This window comes from Hypomesus nipponensis, chromosome 14, assembly GCF_054491055.1.
Source record: "Hypomesus nipponensis isolate SF chromosome 14, ASM5449105v1, whole genome shotgun sequence".
Taxonomy (NCBI): Eukaryota; Metazoa; Chordata; class Actinopteri; order Osmeriformes; family Osmeridae; genus Hypomesus; species Hypomesus nipponensis.
Genome location: NC_140374.1, coordinates 7,507,146 through 7,529,303, shown reverse-complemented (window position 1 = coordinate 7,529,303; position 22,158 = coordinate 7,507,146). Strand labels below are relative to the sequence as shown.

At 42.8% G+C, this 22,158-nt stretch overlaps 1 protein-coding gene across 4 annotated transcripts in view; it reads right to left on the bottom strand.

Annotated features, from left to right (window-relative positions):
- The window catches only part of ano1b (anoctamin 1, calcium activated chloride channel b), a 110,425-nt gene extending 89,495 nt beyond the window's left edge, over positions 1-20,930 (bottom strand). The window contains exons 1-2 of one of the 4 annotated variants that reach the window (XM_084671491.1): positions 20,707-20,930; positions 17,850-18,203 (exon numbers count right to left, since the gene is read on the bottom strand). In XM_084671491.1, coding sequence (XP_084527617.1) covers positions 17,850-18,203; positions 20,707-20,811 — 459 coding nt within the window. In that variant the 5' untranslated portion in view covers positions 20,812-20,930. Of the gene's footprint in view, positions 1-17,849; positions 18,204-20,706 lie in introns of those variants that run through there. The other 3 variants (XM_084671490.1, XM_084671489.1, XM_084671493.1) reach the window with 3 other exon arrangements.
- Positions 20,931-22,158: the final 1,228 nt, after the last annotated feature.

Here is a 22,158-nt window from a genome sequence, read left to right as displayed (position 1 = left end):
GGGGGACTGTGCCATCGAGCTGCTCCCCGGTACAACGCCCCCGAGAGGGCGGGTCTACCCGCTGTCGATACTTGAATCCGAGGCTATGGACAGCTACATTAAGGAGGCCTTGGCGCAAGGATTCATCCGTCCATCTACCTCCCCCGCTGCAGCGAGCTTCTTCTTCGTGGAGAAAAAGGGAGGCGGTCTTCGGCCGTGTATCGATTACCGCAGTCTTAATCGAGTTGCAATTAAGAACAGGTATCCCCTTCCTTTGGTACCATCAGCTCTGGAACAACTCCGCCACGCCGGGTGTTCACCAAACTGGATCTCAGGAGTGCCTACAATCTCGTCCAAATCAGAGAGGGAGCTGAATGGAAGTCCGCCTTCATAACAAGCAGCGGGCACTACGAATACCTGGTGATGCCCTACGGTTTGGCCAATGCGCCGTCTGTCTTTCAAGCCTGAGTCAATGACACCCTCAGAGACTTTCTCAACAGATTCGTAATCGTTTACATAGATGACATTGTCGTCTATTCCTTATGTCTACAAGAGCGCGTCCAGCATGTTCGGACAGCCCTGTCCTGTCTCTTACGCAATGACCAGGGGTCTCATTTATAAAACTGTGCGTAGGATTCTTACTAAACGCCCAAAAGCCTAAAATGGCGTATGCACACAAAAATTCAGATTTATAAAACCGCGCGTACGCACACCTGTACACAATGTTCCCTTTATAAATAACAGATTACCTACAAGTGTGCGTACTTGAATCAGCATTGTACCCCGCCCTGAACACGCCCATTTTTAACCACATATGGTCAATGCAAAGCACCTCATGAATGCTAATCTAGTATCTCATCATGACCCTGGCATACGATTGTTCTTTACGGTGAATCATAGCGCATGACAACTTCTCAGACACTGTTAGCCTATTGGTGGAGCCCGAAAACTCAGAAAATGTGGTGGCCGGTAGATCACCAATTTTAAAAACTGTGCGAGTGGCGTCAACTGTGGCAGTGATACTGCGAGTCGAGATACAATTTGAAAACAAAAGCGTTTTGTTATGAAAAGTAATCTATTAAAGTCTGGACTGATAACGAGGACGTAGAGTGTAGCGATTGCACGGGAACTTGACGACTGTATTTCCAGTTTTTGACATATGAGGATATTTGCACAGTATTAAATAAATATATTTAGTTATACACTGTGTTCTGCAGTTATCTAAAGGTAGGATATGTGATGTTATCCTGTATTCCATGCAGTCGGGGAATCTCCCCCTCCTGAACTCCCGTAGTGGACAATCTGATGGTGAGGAAGCGCTGAATTTTATTTAAAATTTGAGTTGGATTGTACAAGGTGTTTATGGAACAAGAATCACTCAGTACAAGCGCAAATAACACTGCTGGATGTAATCTTCATGATAATCATGAAATTGAATGAAAAAAACGTGTGTGAGGAAACAAAATTTATAAATATTACGAGTAATGTTCTTCCCACATTCAATTTCTGCAGTCTGACTACAGTACAGTCATCTGCATCGCCAATTCCAACTGTTTTCAAAATGTGCGTAGGCCTACGGGAGGGTCAGAGTTGGCGTGGAGGACCGCACATTCTCCCGTCAAGTTTGTTTGACGGGAGACGCACATTTTCAGTCCCTTTTTGTGCATACGCAAGCTTTATAAATGAGACCCCTGGTTGTGAAAGCTGAAAACTGTGAGTTCCACAGATCAGAGGTTGCCTTCTTGGGCTACATCGTTTCAGAGAAGGGGATAACCATGGACCAGGCAAAGGTTTGCCGCTGTCACCGAGTGGCCTCAACCCGACTGTTAAGGCCCTCCAGAGGTTCCTCGGCTTTGCGAACTTTTATAGGAGATTTATACGCAACTTCAGTTCTGTGGCCGCACCTCTCACTGCCCTGCTCAGGGGTGCACCGCGCAAGCTCTGTTGGACAGCGGAGGTGGAGGGAGCCTTCATCCAGCTCAAGAGGATATTCACCACTGCACCCATCCTGTCTCACCCTAATCCTTCTCTCCCTTTTGTAGACAAGGTGGACGCCTCTGAGTCTGGGGTGGGAGCTGTGCTGTCCCAACGTGGCGGTAACCCAGCAAAACTACACCCCTGAGCCTTCTTTTCACTGAAGCTATCACCCACTGAGAGGAACTACAACGTCGGCAACCGTGAACTACTGGCAATGAAGCTGGCATTCGGTGAATGGCGTCACTGGCTCGAGGAAAGTAAACACCCCTTTACGATATTTACTGACCATCGCAACCTGGAGTATCTTCATACCGCCAAGAGGCTGAACACACGTCAGGCACGCTGGGCTCTGTACTTCACCCGTTTCGATTTCACCCTGACCTACAGACCTGGAAGCAAGAACACCAAGGCGGACGCTCTCTCCCGGCAGTTCGATGCACCATTGTCACAGCCCACTGAGGAGTACATCCTACCGCGTGCCAGCCTGCTAGCTCCGGTCCGGTGGGACATAGAAGAGACCATCCGTCAGGCTCAGACCTCAGATCCGACCCCGGCTGCATGTCCTCCATCGAAGGTGTACGTCCCAGACTCAGTTCGCCCTTGTCTCCTCTCTATGGTTCACACCACACTTGCCTCAGGACACCCAGGGATTCGGCGGACGCGTTCCCTCCTGGAGCGTACCTACTGGTGGCAATCTCTTGCCAAAGATGTGACCTGTTTCATCAGTGCTTGTACAGTGTGTGCTCAGGCAAAGACACCACGGCAGCTCCCTGCCGGTCTCTTGGAACCGCTCCCAATTCCTCTCCGTCCCTGGTCTCATATAGCGATTGATCAGGGTAACACCACTGTCCTGGTCGTTATAGATCCGTTCTCTGAATCATGCCGGTTACACCCTCTGCCACAGCTCCCTACGGCCATGGAGATGGCCGAAGCCCTGTTCCATCAAGTGTTTAGGTTCTACGCGCTATCAGAGGACATTGTCTTGGACAGAGGGTCACAGTTTACTTCCAAGGTGTGGTCATCCTTGTTCAAACGCATTAACGTCAATGTCAGTCTCTCTTCAGGCTACCATCCTCAATCGAACGGAGAGGATGAATCAAGAACTCGGTCGGTTTCTCCGCTCCTACTGCAGCGTCAACCAGACGGGCTGGAGCAGGTTCCTCCCCTGGGCAGAGTATGCTCAAAACTCCCCGACAAGCTCCTCAACAGGCATCACGCCTTTTCAGTGTGTCCTTGGATTCCAACCTCCGTTGTTTCCATGGTTGGGGGAAACCACAACTGTGCCCGCGGTGGACGACTGGCTGAGACGCAGTGAGGAGGTCTGGCAGGCGGCACATGTTCGCCTCCAGAGGGCGGTGCAAGGCCAAAAAATACAGGATGATCGGCGACAGCGCCAGGCTCCCGTCTATCAACCGGGGCAGCGAGTCTGGCTCTCCACGAAAAACATCAAGCTGCGGCTGCTTTGCAAGAAGTTAAGTCCCAGGTTCATTGGTCCTTTTTCTGTCCTGAAGCAGATTAACGCTGTTTCTTACCGTCTGCAGTTACCCCCTCACTACCGGATCTCACCTACATTCCATGTTTTGTTGTTGAAACCGGCTGCACCGGTTTCGGACCTCGGTGCCTCGGATACGTATGCAGTTCGGGCTCTCCTGCGCTCTCGCCGTAAGCAAGGTCAGCTCCAATACCTGGTGGATTGGGAGGGGTATGGTCCTGAGGAGCAGTCCTGGGTTCCCGCCCGTGATGTTCTGCATCCCGCCCTCATCGCGGACTTCCATCGGTCCCATCCTGCCTTCCCCGCTCCGCGGGGGCGTGGCCGTCCTCGTGGCTCTTGTGGGTTGGTTCCGGAGCCGCCCGTGCAGGAGGGGGGGGTACTGTAACGCCAGAGCCTTCTGCAGTTAATTGGCTGCCACGCTCGGCATCCCCAGAGTATTGGGACAATCGGCTACACCTGTGTCTTGTTTGGTTTTAGTATTTAAGTGTCTGTTTTTGGTTTTCCAGTGCGAAGTCTTGATCTTGTTTTGCAGTTCAGTCCAACTCTTGTTGAGTAATCTTCTACTGTTGCTGACCTTAGTTTTCTACCCCGTTTTGGGATCTCCTGTATTGCCCTGTCTGCCGTGTACCGAACCTTGCCTGTCTGACCATTCTATTAAATCTGCGCTCTGCGCTTGGATCCAACCCCGTCTGGTATATCATTACAACATGAGAGGGCGAATGAGGAATTACCGGGAACTGATGGCTGTCAAAGCCAATTAAATGCATGGTCCGAGGAGAATGTGTGGAGAGTTGGTTAAGTGTCCTGGTGAGTTGCTGGCTATCATTAGCAACGCAGCAATGAGTGCTGGAGCTAGCCTACGAACAGCTGTGCATACAATAACAACACATTTTTTTACTGTCAGTGAATAGCACCGAGTGAAAGTCAATGTTTTCTTTATATCTGGTGACAGTGATCATGTTGTTCAGATGAGTACAGGTAAACTTATCTAGATCTAGAAATAGAAGCAGGGCTTGACATTAACTTTTTGAGGCACTTGTCCTTTGAAGATTTATCATTTTATATATATATATTTTTTGTATTCACGTTATCTACAGTAGCTAGCGTCGGCAGCTGTGTACCAGTACCTAGCAAGCAGTAACAGCATTTGTATCGGTTAAATATTAGCTAATATTCAACTGTAAAGTACACCTTTTAAAGGATCCCTTGGTAAATCAGCCTCTGTCGGGTAGAAAGGGAAATTGTAGGAAAAAAGTTAACACCAACATTTAGTGGCAAAATCCATTGTTATGTCTACAAAATTACTTTAGATATAGTAAAAGTTTAGCTAGCTTTCAAATAGAAGGTTTTCACGATGCGTCATCAGACCGGAAGTCGCCATATTGGAGGCACTCCGCATCACAACAAAGCACAGACACTGAAGTACATCCCGAACGTTGTCAAGGAAAATTGTTAATTATTACTGTGTTTCAGGTTGTACCTATAGGACAGACCGAGAAAGAGATTTGGAATATGTTAGGTTGATTAAAGACATTATAGCGTTACTTACTTTGGCCTTCACAACACAACTGTCATTGAACTTGGTAGTGCGTCTCCCTCACCCATCCACACAGCATCTGGTTAAAGGCCTCAAAACCTTTGTAGGATTTAAGGTATTCCGCTGTGTATCGGCTCGGCGAGAAAACCAGGTAGTTGACTAAATCGGGACATGCAACTGAAGGAAGAATCACCGGGTCGTCACGGATCTAAGAAGAGGGAGCTAACTCGTAGGGATCTGCACCGCCAATAAATCGTATTTCTCGAAATATCATGCCTTTTCTTGTGGTCCATGTCCTTTCCTATATGCCTTTGCATCTTGGACATGTTTTGATGAGCTTTTCGGTTGTTTAGACATGGCTACATTCACTTAAATTATCCAAAGCGCACAATACTCCATTGTTATTTTACACCGAGTGCATCCACAATGGCCGCGCATCCGGGTTACCGCCCAGAACGTGACGTCGGTGAAAACCCTCTATACCAGGGGTTTTCAAAGTGTGGGGCGCGCCTCCTCTGGGGGGCGCCAAAGAGTTTTAGGGGAGGCGGCAAATATATATCTTTTTAATTGTTGAAAAAATAAAATGTCAGGTCATCATCCACCACTTGTCCGGGGGTCAGGTTGCGGGGACAGCAACCTAAGCAGGGAGGCCCAAACTTCCCTCTCCCCGGCCACTTCCACCACCTCTTCCTGGGGGACCCTGAGGCGTTCCCAGGCCAGCCAAGAGACATAGTCCCTCCAGCGTGTCCTGGGTCTTCCCCGGGGCCTCTTCCCAGTGGGACGTGCCCAGAACACCTCACCAGGGAAAAAATAAAATAACAAAAATAATTATTTCGTAGATGTATGGAATATACATATTTTAATGTCATTTAATTACTCTCTCAGTCCAGACAGCATGTGAAGTACACTTGACACAAAACATCTTTAGCTAGCAGTGACAGCAACTTTGCCGATAGAAAATATCTGAACCCAGCAGAAAGCGCAGAAAATATGAGTAGGTATAAAGCCATCCGATGTCCAAAAGCCACAATGTGTGGTCTGCAAAGAGTTGTTTTTTTCACACACCGAATGAAAGGATATGCAGGATTCGACATAAGCGATGGCCCGGGGCCAGTAAAAAGTAACGTCGGGACAGTTAAATAGCAACTCACTGGCCCAATCGGGCCACTGCAAATTATTGATTGAAAAAAAAAAACAATTGCAAAAAAAAAAACAATTTCATATGTTTTGCTATCTGCTAAATGCATAACTTTGCAGCTCGTGGGGCGCACATTTGGCAAATCAAGAGTTGAGTGAGTGACGAGTGGTTGTCAAATTGTAATTCTCTAATCTCGATACATTTTTTAAGAACTGGCGCGAGACAAAAGTGAAGATGAGAGCAAAGTAGAGCTATGAGTTCAAACGGAAGCAACTTTTTTTATGGAGCTAAGATGCACTGTATCATCTGTCGTATATTCCCGTCTAAAGCAGACAAAAGTGGATCTTTTTTACACAGGCACCGACAATTTTCGAAAACAATCCCTGACCAGCCATGCTACCAGGCAGCACCTGGTTTGCGTGACAGTTAAGCGGATGGTTGACAATCTATCTTCCAGGCCGTTGACCATGCTGGTTAGGAATTTAAATGCAGATGCCCATCATGTTATTGCACGATTTATAACAACGGCATATAACGTAATTAAGACGGACAGATGTTCGCCTTGTTCCCCCGGGCTATTGAACTGCAGCAGAAGAGTGTCGACTTGGGTACTTGGTATCATACTGATGAAATGCAATGGAAGCTTTTATAAATTAGCATTGAGGGACCAGAGGTTTCAGTTTCAGCCAGACAGTCGTGCAGAGATGACTGTCAGCAGGGAAGAGAGTATGTCATTTTTCAGGTTAAAAGTCAATTGATTTGCTGACTATTACCTTATCATTTTTTATCACTAGAAATGTGATTTCATAATTGTTCTTTTTATATCCAGGATGTGTTTAATAAATGGTTAAACATGTTAACAGAATAACATAACTTATAAGTCTTTGGTTTTGTTGTAACAATGATAAATTACAACTTTTGGAGGGGGGGCCAGTATAAATGGCCTTGGGGCCAGTAAGTTTCAAACCCACTGGCCCATGGGGCCAGTTGCATTTTTTTTTAATGTTGAACCCTGATATGTGTTAAATTTGTTAAGTTACTATGTGATTGATATGTTAGCTAATGGGCTACACTAGGTTTTAATCTAAATAAGCACATGCACATCACACCGTGCATTAAAAAGTGCAATTTTCAGTTGTCGCGCATGCTCTCTTTCTCAAACACAAGTGCCTGTAGCACCAAGCGTTTACCATGGAGACAATAAACCATCATTTATTGTTGTGGAGGGAGTTAGCTAGATTAAGCTGAGAAGAGAACAATAAAATAGAAGGGAAAAAGATGCCAGGAGGAACTGAAAAAGCCAGGTAACAAAAGAAAGATCTGTCACTTCATAAATCTAGGTTCCTGCAAGGGTGGGAAAAATGTGTTTTCTCAAAAGCCCTGAATCTTTCAGGTAAACATTTGGGTTGTAATTTCTGGAAAATATAAGAATATGACTCCAACTTAATGTTCATATTAGGCTAGGCTACATAAAGCTAAAAAAAAACGATTTTGCACTGAAATTAATGCAAAAAAGCGCTTGGTGCCCTACGCGCAATGAACGTGGCGGGAGCGGCAGCACTGCCTATTTTGATCCCATTTGAACATTTCCAACAGAAGTGGAAACAACTAACGTTATCATTTCAAATGATGTCTAGTCAATCTGTTGAAAACAGTGTTGTGCAGACACAATTTTTTTATTTCAAGTCGCCACCTTCGATGTTTCAGTGAGTAATGTTGGCCATGTTGCGTTTTGCTCTGCAGCTTCACTTGTTGTAAACCAACCAATCAGCGTGCAGCTCATCTATATATTCATGAGCATACCATAGAAAGAAGAAACCCTCTCGTTTTATTCCAGGGCTATTTCACAGGGTGCCTTAGGGCACATAGAACAGCCCCGGGACATTTTCAGCCCAACCAATGTTACATACCCTATTCGGAGACCTTAAGGAACAGTGTGAAATACCCCCCAAAAAATCATTCTATGACCCCGTTAAAATGGGGGAGGCCCCGGTGACTCGATGTTCTCTCAAGGGAGGCTCACTGTCTTACACTTTAAAAAACCCCTGCTCTATACTGAGGATAGCCTACCAAAATTGAGTTAGCCATGTCGTTAGCGATGCTAGCTAATGTTAGTTTACTAGCTATAACATTTCACTGGGTTTTGCAGCGATGCTTGATTTACTAAAATGATTATGAAATGTTATGTTCTACTAGCCATTTGCCTACTTTAGCAAGTCACAGTATTTATAAAATTGTGCCTTTTGTCAACAAGGGAACTCAGTGCCAGCCTACGTCACAACGTCAACACACGTTAGCAATGACGCATGGATGCAACGTGCATAGATGTGCTGTTGCACAGCAAGTATCGTGCCGTGGTGTACTAGCAGCTAGTGATGGGGAAAACAAAGCTTTCCGAAACAACGAGCTATTTGACACAATTGTGTCGAAAAAGTATCGCTTTTTCGAAGCGTTCGATACATCTTCTCCCTAGGGACATCTGCTGGTCGAATTATGGTATGGTGACTGTATCGAGCGATGGAATAAGTGACGTCAAGTCCTCGAGACGTCAGTCTCACGATCGTCATTGACAACTTGATAAATAAGTTAATGTGACAAATGTGTCAATGTGTAAGTGTCAAAAATATGTTATCATATATGTTGTTGTATTATAAACAACGTAACGTCTTTGCAATTTTACATTCATAATATTTATGTTCCGGTTCTTATAAATATATTCTCCTGTTTCGTTAGGTTCTGTATGGCCTCGTGGTAAAGCTCAGTCTTGTAAACTGATCTTACAACTTCGAACCTTGGTGACCACATTTTAGAGGAAGTATGTGCTAAATGAATAGATTATTATTTGCTAATGTAGACCATTGGCTCAGGTTTTGGAACATGCTTTTGCAACTGGGGAAGGGATGGACACATTTGAAGGCTGGTAAAACTAGAGAAAGATGTGTGCTTGTGTACACCTACTCTCTCACATCTCACATCTGTATCTATCTCTGTCTATCTAGCTCTGGCAATCTATCTGTGTCTCTGGCTCTGTCAATGAATGTATTCTATAGCGTCTGTAAATAGGCCTATGTCTTCACGCTATAACCTACGAATATTAGTGATTTCTGATGTCTTTTTAAGCGTTTAAATAAAACGCTGTTATTCTCAGCTGCTCGTGTGACGACCGAAGCTTCGGACCTCACTTCAACAGGTAATCACGTGATTTTTGCCCATTTGAAGCCACGCTCGACACGTTTGTGTCGGTACAAATAGTTTCAAAAGGTCGATACTATGGAGCTAAATCAGGGGCAAATGTTTTGTTAATTCAAAAAAAAATCTTTAGTTGAAAAACTAAAGCTTGACATTGAAAATGTACGTTTTGGTTGAAAACTTGAAAAATAAAACCATATATTCAAAGACAAAAATAAGTGTACCAATTTTTTTTTCAGGTTGATTTTTTTTTCTTCGAATAAATTCTGGAATTATTACAGTTTTAATCTTTATTTTTCACTTTCATATTTTCACATTTCATGTGAAACTTTTTTTTTTTAGTTTCAGGTTATATTCTTCAGTTTCAGGGTTTTTTTCAGTTTCAGGTTTGTTTTTTTCAGTTTCAGACTTTTGGCCCCGATTTTGCGTAGGGGACGGCTTCAACTCAGAGACGGGAATTGTGAGTGACAGCCTAACAAAGAGACAGAAGACTCGGCAGTCGGCATGGCGTCCGCTCCGCCAACCCTGTCTCACACTTCTGCGTATCTATGACCAGTGCTTGAAGTGGAGAAAAAAAGGTGCCGGTACTCTCTTGCATTGGCAAATCATTATGAAATTTTAGATTTCTACAGTGAAAAACTACTTGGATTGCTGGAAAAACAACAATTTATTGTTAGCCTATTTATTAACAACATAAATGCATAGCCTCTGGAACATATTTTATCAGGGGGGTGGCTTAATGTTGCAGAGCTGTAGGGACGGACTGGGAGTAAAAATAGGCCCTGGACTTTTATCCAGACCAGCTCACCAGAACCGGCTCCCGTATAGCTACAACGCCACAGCTGCCTACTAGTGCATTCATAGTCTGTGTTTGATGTGATGCTGGTTCGGGTGTTCGATACTTAAAGGCCAACTTTTTTTGCCTTTATTTGAGCACAAAATAGTTTTTTGAGCCTTGTGTAAAATAAAAATGGCTGTTTTTGGTAAAACCTTGTCTAGTGAAAGTGATGTATATTTTTCTTTTTCAGCCCCCACCTTAACGTTTCTTATGCTCGTTTCCCAGTCCGCTACTGCAAGACTATTCCGCGGTGGTGGATTTTAAAGTCATAATATTAAATTCTCGTGCTGTCAGGGGGTGCTGCAGCACCTTCAGGACCCCTAGTTCCCGCAGCCATATTTAAATGTATGTAAACTCCTCAAAAAAGTTTGGAAACGTTATTTCGGTCGATTATTCCTTCCCTTCATTAATACAAATTGGTATTGTATTTTATATCGTTGGAAAGCCTGATTAGTCACCTTTACAATGAGGTAAAACTTGGTTGTGCATTCATGGAATGAGCAACACAGCTAACCGTGTGGGTAGCAGCCCAAAATAATTTGCCAAAATCCTTTGCAATATTCTTCTGTTGGTATTCACTCTCGTTTTGAGCTTCAGGCGGGATCAGCTTGGGGATGCTGTATGTGCCAGAGTGACAAACCCAAACATGTTGGCTGACTTGTGACAAATCCTGGTTGAGGAATGGGATGCCATCCCACAGCAGTGGGTGACCAGTCTGGTGACCAGCATGAGGAGGTGCCAAGCTGTTGTGGCTGTGTATGGATCTTCCACACGCTACTGAGGTCCCTGACAGTGTAAAATGAATAAAGTGTAAAAATGGCCAATATGTGTTGTTTTTTCCTTATTACTGTGGGAGAGTGCAATTATCCAATCCACCAAGCAACTCAAAACAAGAGTGAACACCAACAGAAGAATATTGCAGGGGATTTTGGCAAACGTTTTGGGACCGCTACCCACACGGTTAGTTGTGTTGCTCATTCCACGAATGCACGATCCTTACAAGTTGTACCTCGTTGTAAAGGTGACTAATCAGGCTTTCCAACGATATATAATATACAATACCAATTGATATTATTGAAGGGGAGGAATAATCAACCGAAATAACGTTTCCGAACTTTTTTTGAGGGGTTTATTTATTTAAACAAGTTTGAAGCTCATGATTTGTAGCCTACGTTAGCCTACCCTAACCTATAATGAATAAAGAGTTAACAGGTTAACGGCTGTAGCCGGCTGTAGCCCATTCTCAGCTTAAAGTCAGACGGGCTGCAGGCGGCTGCAGACGACGCTGGCGCTGCATGAAGTCGAACGCACCTAATGAAGTTCTGCGTGTGATAGAGACGCATTTTCTGTTGATAGAAATGAATGGGAGGAATTTGAGTATAAACAGCACGCAAACCAGCAATTTGGCGTTTAAGGCACGCAAAATAGATGTGTAAACCCGTGTCATAGATACGCAGAAGTATGAGACAGGGTTGGCGGAGCGGACGCCATGCCGACTGCCAAGTCTTCTGCCTCTTTGTTAGGCTGTCGCTCATAATTCCCGCCTCTGAGTTGAAGCCACGCCCCCTACGCAAAATCGGGGCCAAGTCTGAAACTGAAAAAAGAAACCTGAAACTCAAAACAAAAAACTGAAACTCAAAAAAAAAGTTTGGAATCTGAAAACATGAAATGTGAAACTGTGAAAATATGAAAGTGAAAAATGAAAATTAATAACTTAAACAAAATAGTTCTAGAATTTAATCGAAATATTATTCAACCAGAATTTTTTTTTTTTACATTTTAAGGCCTTATTTTGAGAAAAGTGATTTAAGACTTTTAAGGACCCGCACCCACCCTGTTTCTCTTTGTTTTTTCACACACCGATGGTAAGTTTGTTAAGTTACTGTGTGATCGATGAGCGTAGATTAAGCGGGGGACGCTAGGTACTTGTTCCCACCAACATTTGAAAATGACAAAATTGTCCCCACCAATATTTTAGCGAATTGTGTTGCTATTTGGATCGATTCCGACGGCCAGGCCGCGACAGTACAAGAAACACCATAATTTGATTGGCTGAAAACCCGAAGGGGGAGGGTTATCTTACAGGCGACACGCACAGGAAGAATCATATGCTACTTTGCTTGCTTGCACTGGCAGTCGCAGACAAGCTAGCGGGTGTGTCGGCGACAACAGTACAGCTAACTTACCAAGGCTGTCTGCCAACAATACATACATAAAAGGCCAGGGTAGCACATTTTAATATTCCCTTCAGCATGTACATGTTTGCCCCTTTTTGTGCTTTGTAGATTAGATTTGCCTCCACCCAAGAAGAAGAAAGGGGACAAAGCTTTTTTTAAAGAAGTGTAAGTCAGGCTAAATAACTAGCCACACTAGCAGTGGTAGTGACCAGGCTTTCAAATGCAGATTCTACTGTGGAAAAAGTATTAACTGGTGTTATTATATGGCAACGACGGTACGAGCTTTCTGATTGGCTAATGGGTAGTCCTGCCAGACGCGTATTGCCCTCCTCAGCGGTCAATACGGCTCCATATTACCCTCTGACGTCATTTTCAAAATGAGCGACAAGTCAGCTGCTGAGTTTTACTATCCAGATGATGCTGAAAAGATTTGTCATCGAAAGTGAGGATGAAGACTAGACTCTCACTTGTGTCGTTATTTTGTGTTGAAATTAAAGCCATTTTAGCAGAACCATGTTGTCCGCTTTCTATCAAAAGTAATGAGTTGCTAAGCAACACATGAAACACAGCGTGAGAAGACTTGAGAGCTAGCTACAATTAGCCTAGAGGTACCATTTATTTTCGTTTACAAAATGAAAAGAAGCTAAAAATGCCATATAATAAACTACTTACTAACCTCAACTGTTCGGTCATGCCGGGAAATATCAAACCTCGGTTCCAGCCTCAGTTTGATATTTCCCGGCATGACCTCACTCTCGGTTAGTAAGTAGTTAATATTATATGTTACCCAGGATATTGTTACAGCTAAACCTAGCTTCTGAAGCTAATCTTTCAACCAAGGTTAGGAGTCTAGCCTAGGACAAATTCACAGTTGATGGACTGTCACTGCATTGCTAGACAGGAGCTGGAAAAAACAGTTGACAATGTGAATAAGTTGACACAGTTGGTTATTCAAATATAATGAATCATTATTTGATTTGGTTGGGGGGGGGGGGGGATGATGGGTGGATGTTCCCACCAAGTCTGAGACCAAACTTACGCCCTTGCGTGACCTACCCAGGAAAAAAAATAATATGCAAAGTATACTAAATCTCTAGTGTGCTATTTTGGAACAACTTATTTTGTACTTAATATATTGAAGTTGTAATTAAATTGTACTAAAGCACAATTTTAAGTATATTAAGTGCACCTTTACGTGCTACAGTGGAACAACTTCAAGTATACTTAGTACACTTTGAGTATACGGCTATGTCCATATACTAAAAGTGTACTAAGTATACTTGAAGTTGTTCCACTTTAGCACACAAAAGTACACTTAATACACTTTAAATTGTGCTTTAGTACAATTTAATTACAATTTAATTATATTTAATTTAAAATAAGTTGTTCCAAAATAGCACACTTCAAATTAATTACTCATTCAATAACTTTAAGTATACTGATGACTAATCAGTCTTCAAGTATACTCAAGTATGCTATGATTAAGAATACTTAACATTTACTTTTTTTACCTGGACCCGCAGAGGGGCATTTCGTCCAAATTGGAGTACAAACCGCACTGGAGCACAAGTCGCACTTTCAATGCGAACGTACCATTGTGCAACCAACATTGAGCGAAAGCTATACTCACGATGGTTTACTTGCAATTGCACTGGTTGTAACGGATAGCTTGGATAGCTATCTAACTAGACAACATTAACAATCAGGGTAAACACTCAAATTATCTAAACTATAGACCATAGCATTACACATATCAAAACAAAAGGAACACAACAATATAACTCCAAACAATGCTTATAAGCTAATAGGCTACACTAGGTTTTAATTTAAATAAGCTCATGATCAGACGGGGCATTAAAAAGTGAAATTTTCAGTTGTCGCACATGCTCTTTTTCTCAAACACAAGTGCGTGTAACAAGGTTGATACCATGGAGACTATATTAAAGTATACTTAAAAGTACACTAAAATATGGATAGTACACTTTCAGTTCACTTTTGACATACTTTTAAGAAGTATGCTTAGAAAATAGTTCACTTTTGTAAGAAGTATACTTAGAAAATAGTTCACTTTTGATGTACTTTTAAGTATGCTTTGAAAATAGTTCACTTTTGTAAGAAGTATACTTAGAAAATAGTTCACTTTTGATGTACTTTTAAGTATGCTTTAAAAATTGTTCACTTTTGATATACTTTTAAGAAGTATACTTAGAAAATAATTCACTTTTGATATACTTTTAAGAAGTATGCTTAGAAACAGAAGATGGTATACATTTCTTCTGGAGTAGGATGTACGTTTTCTATTATTATACAGCAAATTCAAAATAATAAAAGTACATTACAGGTTACATTTTTTAGATCCATCTCATTCTAATTATTCATGTCTATGAAAATGTATTATGCATTGCACATTGAATCGTTTTTTGTTACTGAAGCTCTAACCTTAATTACTACTAAAACATTCTGAAGCCATATACTCTTTACTAATAATTATCAAGAGTATTAAGCTGCTTGAGAATTTGAAGGTTATACTGTCAAACTGACTGAAGAACGAAAGAACGACGTGAAATAATGAAGATAGTGTGGCTCATTGGCTAGTCAATTCCCATGATGGAAGGCGGTAAATAGTGTTAAAATGTGCTGATAAGTTTGCCGTTTGTTCGAAATACAAATGTAACTTAATGAATTTCTTTTTTTAAATGTGTCTGCTTAGAATGTAGTGTTTTGTTGCGTCGTAATTGTCATTGTTGTGCTGGTTTACCATTGTAACCATGAGTTAAATGACTTATGTTTAATGAGAAGAGCTGGATTCGTGAAAAATATATGCCTGTGCAGTTAGTAGCTTCTTTCAAAATCGGTGGTGTAACTTTGTGAGGGCCCCCGTTCTCGCCATGTGATGGGTATAAGATATAAGGTGTCTGAGGGGGCCCTAAACATTTTAATTTATTAGTAATTCATTAATTCATAGTCAAATTACATTTATTAAGTTTACTTCTTGAGGTACTTACATTAATTGAGAGTGCACTTGAAAGTATTGCAAAGTATACTTTGAGGCTCTTAAGGAAGTATACTTCATGAACTGAAAGTGCACTACACAGGTTACTTAAGAGTATTCCAAGGTATACTTTTAAGTACTTTAGGAAGTATACTTTATGAACGTGCACTACACAGGCTACTTTACAGTATTAAAAAGTAAACCTTGAAATACACTATAAGTGTACTTTAAAGTTTACTAAATGACCTAAAAAGTGACCTAAAAATTCAGTTTACGTACAATAATAGTATTTAAATAAGTACACTGCTACAAAATACAAAATAAACTTGAAGTATACTTCTTTTTTGTAAGGGAACGCAAATGTGCTTCAAGGTCAAACGAAAATAGCAAATCAAATAAAAGTTCAACTACAATTCTAAATATTGCAAGAATACAATTTATATGATGGCTTATATACAATACAACAACCAGACATTTAATTGACACATGTAATACAAAAATATGGTATAAGAGTATACCGCGGTTGAAACGGTATAGCCAAATCTCTCCCGGTAGACACATTTCTACCGTTGCATGGTATATACCGTCATACAGACCAGCCCTACTATAAGTGTACTTTAAAGTGTACTAAATGACCTAAAAGGTGGGCCAATTCCCAGTAAATATAACAATATGAGTCCAACATAATGTTTATATTACATAAAGCTCCAAAAACGATTTAGCACTGAAATTGCATTTATGTGAAGTTCCGATTTCAGCTCACATCACAACCTTGACGAAGTCCTAGGTTCGGTTTAAGCCCCAAATGTGTAAGGCTCAGCCCCTGGTGGGGATGGGCTGGTTTTGGCCTTTACACCGGCCCTGGAGGAAACCATCAAATAGCCTACCATAGCTTCCTGTGGTCCTCCAATGAGAGACAGTATCCGAGTAGATTCAACCTTGTGTTCTCCTCCCCAGGGGAATGTAACTATACAAACCATGGGCCGAGACAACGCTGGGTTGCAGAGGTGGTTGAATCTCAATAAGATGAAACAAGATGCAACCATATGTGTGTTCGTTTGAGATCAAATGAGTGTTTGTGTGTAAGCATGTAAGAGTGCAAGTGTGTTTGTAAGTGTAGACATGCTGCTACAAGATCGCAGTTGGGGTGAATGTTTTCTGAGTGATTTTCCATCTGGCACTTTTTGGTTTGCCAGGTCTAGAAGCAAGTGCCATACACACATGTATTAAACAGCCCACAGAACTCATAAGTCACATAATTTTGTATCAAGTCAGTGGTAATTTCCTAGCCAACTCATATTTCCTTGTCAACCATTTTGTTTTGTGAACCAGGCCAGTTCCCAAGGTCTGTGGGTACTGGTGTGTGGGGGAGGGTAGAGTTCTAATTCTATGACTGGCTTTGACAGGGGTGGGACTGGGCCATGATGACACTCCTTAATAGCTGCCTTCACCCTCCCTCCCAGGCTGTGTCTGTCTGTTCGCCTCCCTGCCTGCTTCTCTGCCTGACAGTCTGCCTCTCTCTGTCTCCTACTTGCCTTCTGCCCTCCTCCCTGTCTCCCTGTCTCCCTCCTTGCCTCCAACCTGACTCCCTGCCTCCTTGCCTCCTATGTAAAGAGATCCCTACTGGCAGCTGACATCTTGCCATCCTCAGCACTTGGAATTCTTGGATGGTCTCCGATTATTTCTCACTGGGACAGTCAGGACATCAACAACATGATAGGATGATGGGTGGTTGGTTTTACAACATATAACATGTTTTCTTCTTGGTCATAATATATTTGGATATTATGGATTTTTAAAATGTATACATTTAAAAAATCCATAAACAAACAACATTTAAAAATATGTTAAAGATACTGGGAACAACTGAACATAAAGATTTTTAAATGCTTAAGTGGTTCACAAAAACAACTGTGTGGGAGTATAAAATAAACTACATAATGAACAATAGATTTCTGTAATGACTGAAGCCAGCACACACACCCTGTGGCCAGGTTAAAAGGTTACCCCACCCCCTCTACACCACTATAGGCTGGTTTCAGCTAGTGCAGTGCCAAACCACAATGTATCTTTTGTGTAGGTGTTGAGGCTGGGGCTCCAGGGAAACTAGCTGAGCTCAGCTCATCAGACCACACCGACTGGGAACAATGAGGCAGAGATGCAGCGGTGTGGCAGTGGAATGTACACTCTCCCCCTCTCTCTGCCTCTCTCACCATCTCTCAATCTCTTGCAGTGGCAAGCTAACGCTGATGCTAGCAGTGGACAACCGCCCACTCCACCCCCACCCATGGACAAACTAACTTTAACAACTGGGTGTTGGGTGTGTCCCAAAAAAATTACGGAGAGAAGAGAGAGAAAGATGAAGAGCATTAAAAACCGAGATATATAGATGAGAGAGAGAGACAAAGATAACTACAGAGAAAGACAGAGGGACAGACATGAGGGTGGAAAAGGGATGGAGAAAAATAAATATGAAGAGAAAGGGGGGGGGGCAGAGAGAAACAACAGGTGGTCAGAAAACCCAACTTACATCCTCCTCTTTCTCCAGCTCCAGACCCATTTCTCTCAAGTTGCCTTCAAACTCTTCTCTTCTGACCCTTTTATCATCCTCGTGGCAATCTTGGTTCTGGTCTTGGTTCTGGGCTCCAGCCTCAAGGTCACCTCCTCCGAGGGTGCCAGACGAGGAGGACGAGGGCGCATGTGCCCTGCCGCGTCGCAGGCTGCGTGTGAGGGCGTTGTCTGTGAGGCGGGAGGCCTGGCGGTGCGAGCTGTGAGGCTTTTTGACCTGGTAGGAAAGGATGTAGTCCACCCTCCTCTCCCCGTCCTGGAAGTACAGTCCGTGCTGGCATCGTGTGTTCTCCTCTGGTGTGAGTGAGTTCAGGAGCTGGGGACAGAGGGGAGGGACGGGCATGAGAGAGGCTGGGGGCTCTGCCTGGATGTGTGTGTGTGTGTGTGTGTTTATGTGTGTCTGTGGGTGTGTGTGTGTGAGGGGTGCGGTTTACCCCGTGGGAGAGAGGGACCAGTGAGGCTGCTAGAGGAGGTCAAGGTGGAACTGTGTTTGTCCCCCTGCATGCGGCTTATAGGGATTTTTGGTGCCTTGGGGGGAGGGCAGGGGTATTGTGGCCAATAGCAAGGCAGGCAGGATGGAAACATTTCAGAATACCAGTTGAAGTTCATCCAGTTTTTGTGTGTTATATAAATCAAAACGGGACTATTCATTAACATAGCATTACCTGGACACTCTGTTTCCTTCTTGTAATTTTCCTGAGTTCTGATGGCTACTTGGAAACTTTGATTAGTTTCAGCTGACGTAGCTAATAATGTAATATGAATTGTAAGATTATTTGTGGCGCGAGTCATATTTGTATGTCCGATCCGGTTTTGTCAGGCTAAGTCTGGCACGTGGTTGGAATACCAGGACAGATGGACTTATCTACAATCTACTAATAGATCAAGATCCGGCTGGCTTGACATCAGATCATTTTGATCATGCTAGTTTCGAACATTTCTGCAATACTTGTCTGATATAGACAAGACATTCAAATTAATTCAAGATGTTCTCCCTGACAAAGAAGCTGACACAAGCGTGTTATTGTGTGTATGTATGTTTGTGAGCACTCAGTTTGTGTGTGTGTTATAGTGTCTGTGTGTGATTGTACAGTGTTATAAGTTCACAGAAGGAATGCTGAACACTAGTATCCTTTTATGCTGTATAAAACATTTATATTTAGTAATTTAGATCCATTCATAAGGTTAATTTCTCTAACATGTATGAGTGGAGTCATGAGTATATGGCTGTGTATGTTTAATATTTTGACATTTGAAGCTGTGTTTTCAACAGCATAGCTGACTGACGGTGATTCTTACAGGTCTAGATTGTTGAGGTCAAACCACCACCCTCTGCCTCCATACCGTCTACCACATCAACATACTTTGAATGGCAGTACCGTATTATCACTTAAAATAATATTGTCCAATATCCCTGCAGACTGTTTTCCTAGCAGTGACCCAGCTGATTTTCTATTTTAGTCCCGTATGTAGCAAAGTGGCCGACCCACATACACTCAATCCAATCACTACGACCTAATTTGACAATTCCACATTCTGTCTCTATATGATGAGCTAGGGAAATCTCAGACATGCTATTCCAATCATGGTCTTGAGGCGCAACTCAATGGGACTGTGCAGTCTGTTGATAATCGTGAGCTTTAGACTCCACACGTAGTGTTTCTGATTCTGTTATGTTGTTAACAAGTTCTCCATTTTCTATTCCCTCATGAAATAGAGCCTCCACCCTGGATATAATGAGTCAAAAGAAAAGAACGTTTGTGGTTGAGGTCTGCAACCTCTCTCAGAAGTTCAAGGGCCGCATGTTGCACGTTGTGTGTTTTTATGAGCTGACTTAATCAAGAACGTGATAAGACGATGGAGTTCAGACTGCGTGCTCTATCTCACTTCCCCTCTACCCTTCATCACTGAAGCAGTGTGTCAGGGTTGCTTGTGTCTCCTTGGGTGTGTGTTCCTCAGTGAAGTGTATGTATCAGGGCATTCTGTATGTGTCAGTGGAGTCTGTATGTGTCAGTGGAGTCTGTATCTGTCAGTGCAGTCTGTATGTGTCAATGGAGTCTGTATCTGTCAGTGCAGTCTGTATGTGTCAGTGGAGTCTGTATCTGTCAGTGCAGTCTGTATGTGTCAGTGGAGTCTGTATCTGTCAGTGCAGTCTGTATGTGTCAGTGGAGTCTGTATCTGTCAGTGCAGTCTGTATGTGTCAGTGGAGTCTGTATCTGTCAGTGCAGTCTGTATGTGTCAGTGGAGTGTGTCCATGTTGTGTTTGTGTCTCAGTGTGGATCATGGTGTTTGTGTCTCAGTGGAGTGAGTGTCTGTGTGTATGTGTGTGCCAGTGCTGAGGTTAACTGAGGAAATAGCGCATAGGAGCAGTGGTGTAGTCTATAAAGTAGTGGGCAACCTACCAAGCCCCCCAGCTCCTTGTTTTACCCGCACCCATGTATCACTGCTCATTTTATAGTGGGCTATTTAGGAATACTTTTGGGGCAAGCAGTGTATGCCTGTGTATCACGTAGACTTCATCACTGTATAGTAGGTAGGGGTCTACCATTTGGCCACTAAGCTTATACAAACATTATGGTAAACCTCTGGCAAACAGATAAAATATTGCACAAACAAAGCATGACTAAAATAGCACATCAATGTAGTGTGTGTTGATGTTCTAAAACATAAGAAACATGCACACACATAAACGCATACACACTCACATAGACACACGTATTTGCACACCCATGTACTGTATATACAAACACACACACGCACAACTCTCCACACAGACGCATACACGCACACACCCAAACTTTCTCGGACATTTCACTCACTTCAAATTTGCCATGAAAAACCACATCCTTGAGGAAGTGCTGGGACTTGCTGGCTGAGCTCTGAGACAGAGGACTCCCTGAGATCCGCTCTGCTTCTCCTGCCATCTTCCCATCACTCGCGAACACCGCACAAGACTAATGCTATTAAACACAACTCAATCTTTCTGGCTGCCTCTATCACTCCCTCACTCTGTCTCTGTCCTCCCTCTCTCTTTTCCTCACTATCTCACTCTACCTCCCTCTCTTTTTCTCCCTCTCTCTCCCTTTCTCTCTCTTTCCCCCCTCTCGTGTCCATGAGAGTTGACTAAGCCCAAACTCTTGCCTGCTGGATCGTCTTGTTACTTGAGACGCCGTCTGAGAAGCCACAAGCTAAAATTAGATGGAACTATAAAGCCTTGATCCAAACTACTTCAAGGTGCCCTCTCTCATCTCTACGTACATATTAGCAGCAATAACATGCCTTCTGTTTGACACTAAAAGGGAGCACTAATGACGCAGGGGTCACAGCCTTACTTGTAAACTACAAAAAGCTACACAAACATTTAGGATGATGCTCTCTGACAGGGAACATCCCATCCCACCTGGAAAAGCACCACTTAAAATGTGTCATATGAAGTCACTGACACAATACCAGGACCTTGACATATGTCCCTCTAATACTGGGAAAGCATCAAATACATATAAATGTGTACAAATATTGTTTATGCAGAATCCATCTCAGAAACAATCAATTCCCCCATCTCATTTGGATATGAGAATGAATGGGCAGGTTATTATTGCAAGGCGGAAGTTGCAGGCTTCATGAGTGAACTAGAAGTTAACAAAATAAAAAGGCGTCGGACAAATGGACTCTCATGACAAACCCTACGCCTACCCTAACCCCATCATCAACCCTAACTTTAACCCTCATTGTAACCCTAACCTAAACCCCAACCATAAACACATGTCTCATTTGGGTCCCTAGATTTTCAGCTAAATCTTCAACCCAATGATCATGCATGGAGACTTGAAACTACAATTGACTCCTTAAATCTTGAGGGAAGACTACATAAAGATCAGTACAATTAATAGAAAAATGAAATTATGAATGAACTCAACTAAATTTAGCAGAATGACAAAATAGCAAATGGGTTGCATACTGAAAGACAAATGTGAACTTAACAAGAAAAAAAAACTTTTATATTACATAACCCTGAAAAATAGTGTCCAGGGTCCAATATATTTTTGGCTTCATAGGAGATAAAAAATACAAAGCTAACAAATGTAGGCCCTTCTACAGCAGCAGCCCGTGCTGTCCCTGAGGACAACATGTGTCAGTCTGTTCCGAGCAGGAAGCAGGGTCAAAGTTCATTTCTCACTGGGAACATAAGGATGTGGTCTTCACAGCACTCCTTAGCTCTCAGGATGAGGTCATATCTAGTCTCACAAATTAGACTTCTGATGGAAGTCTAA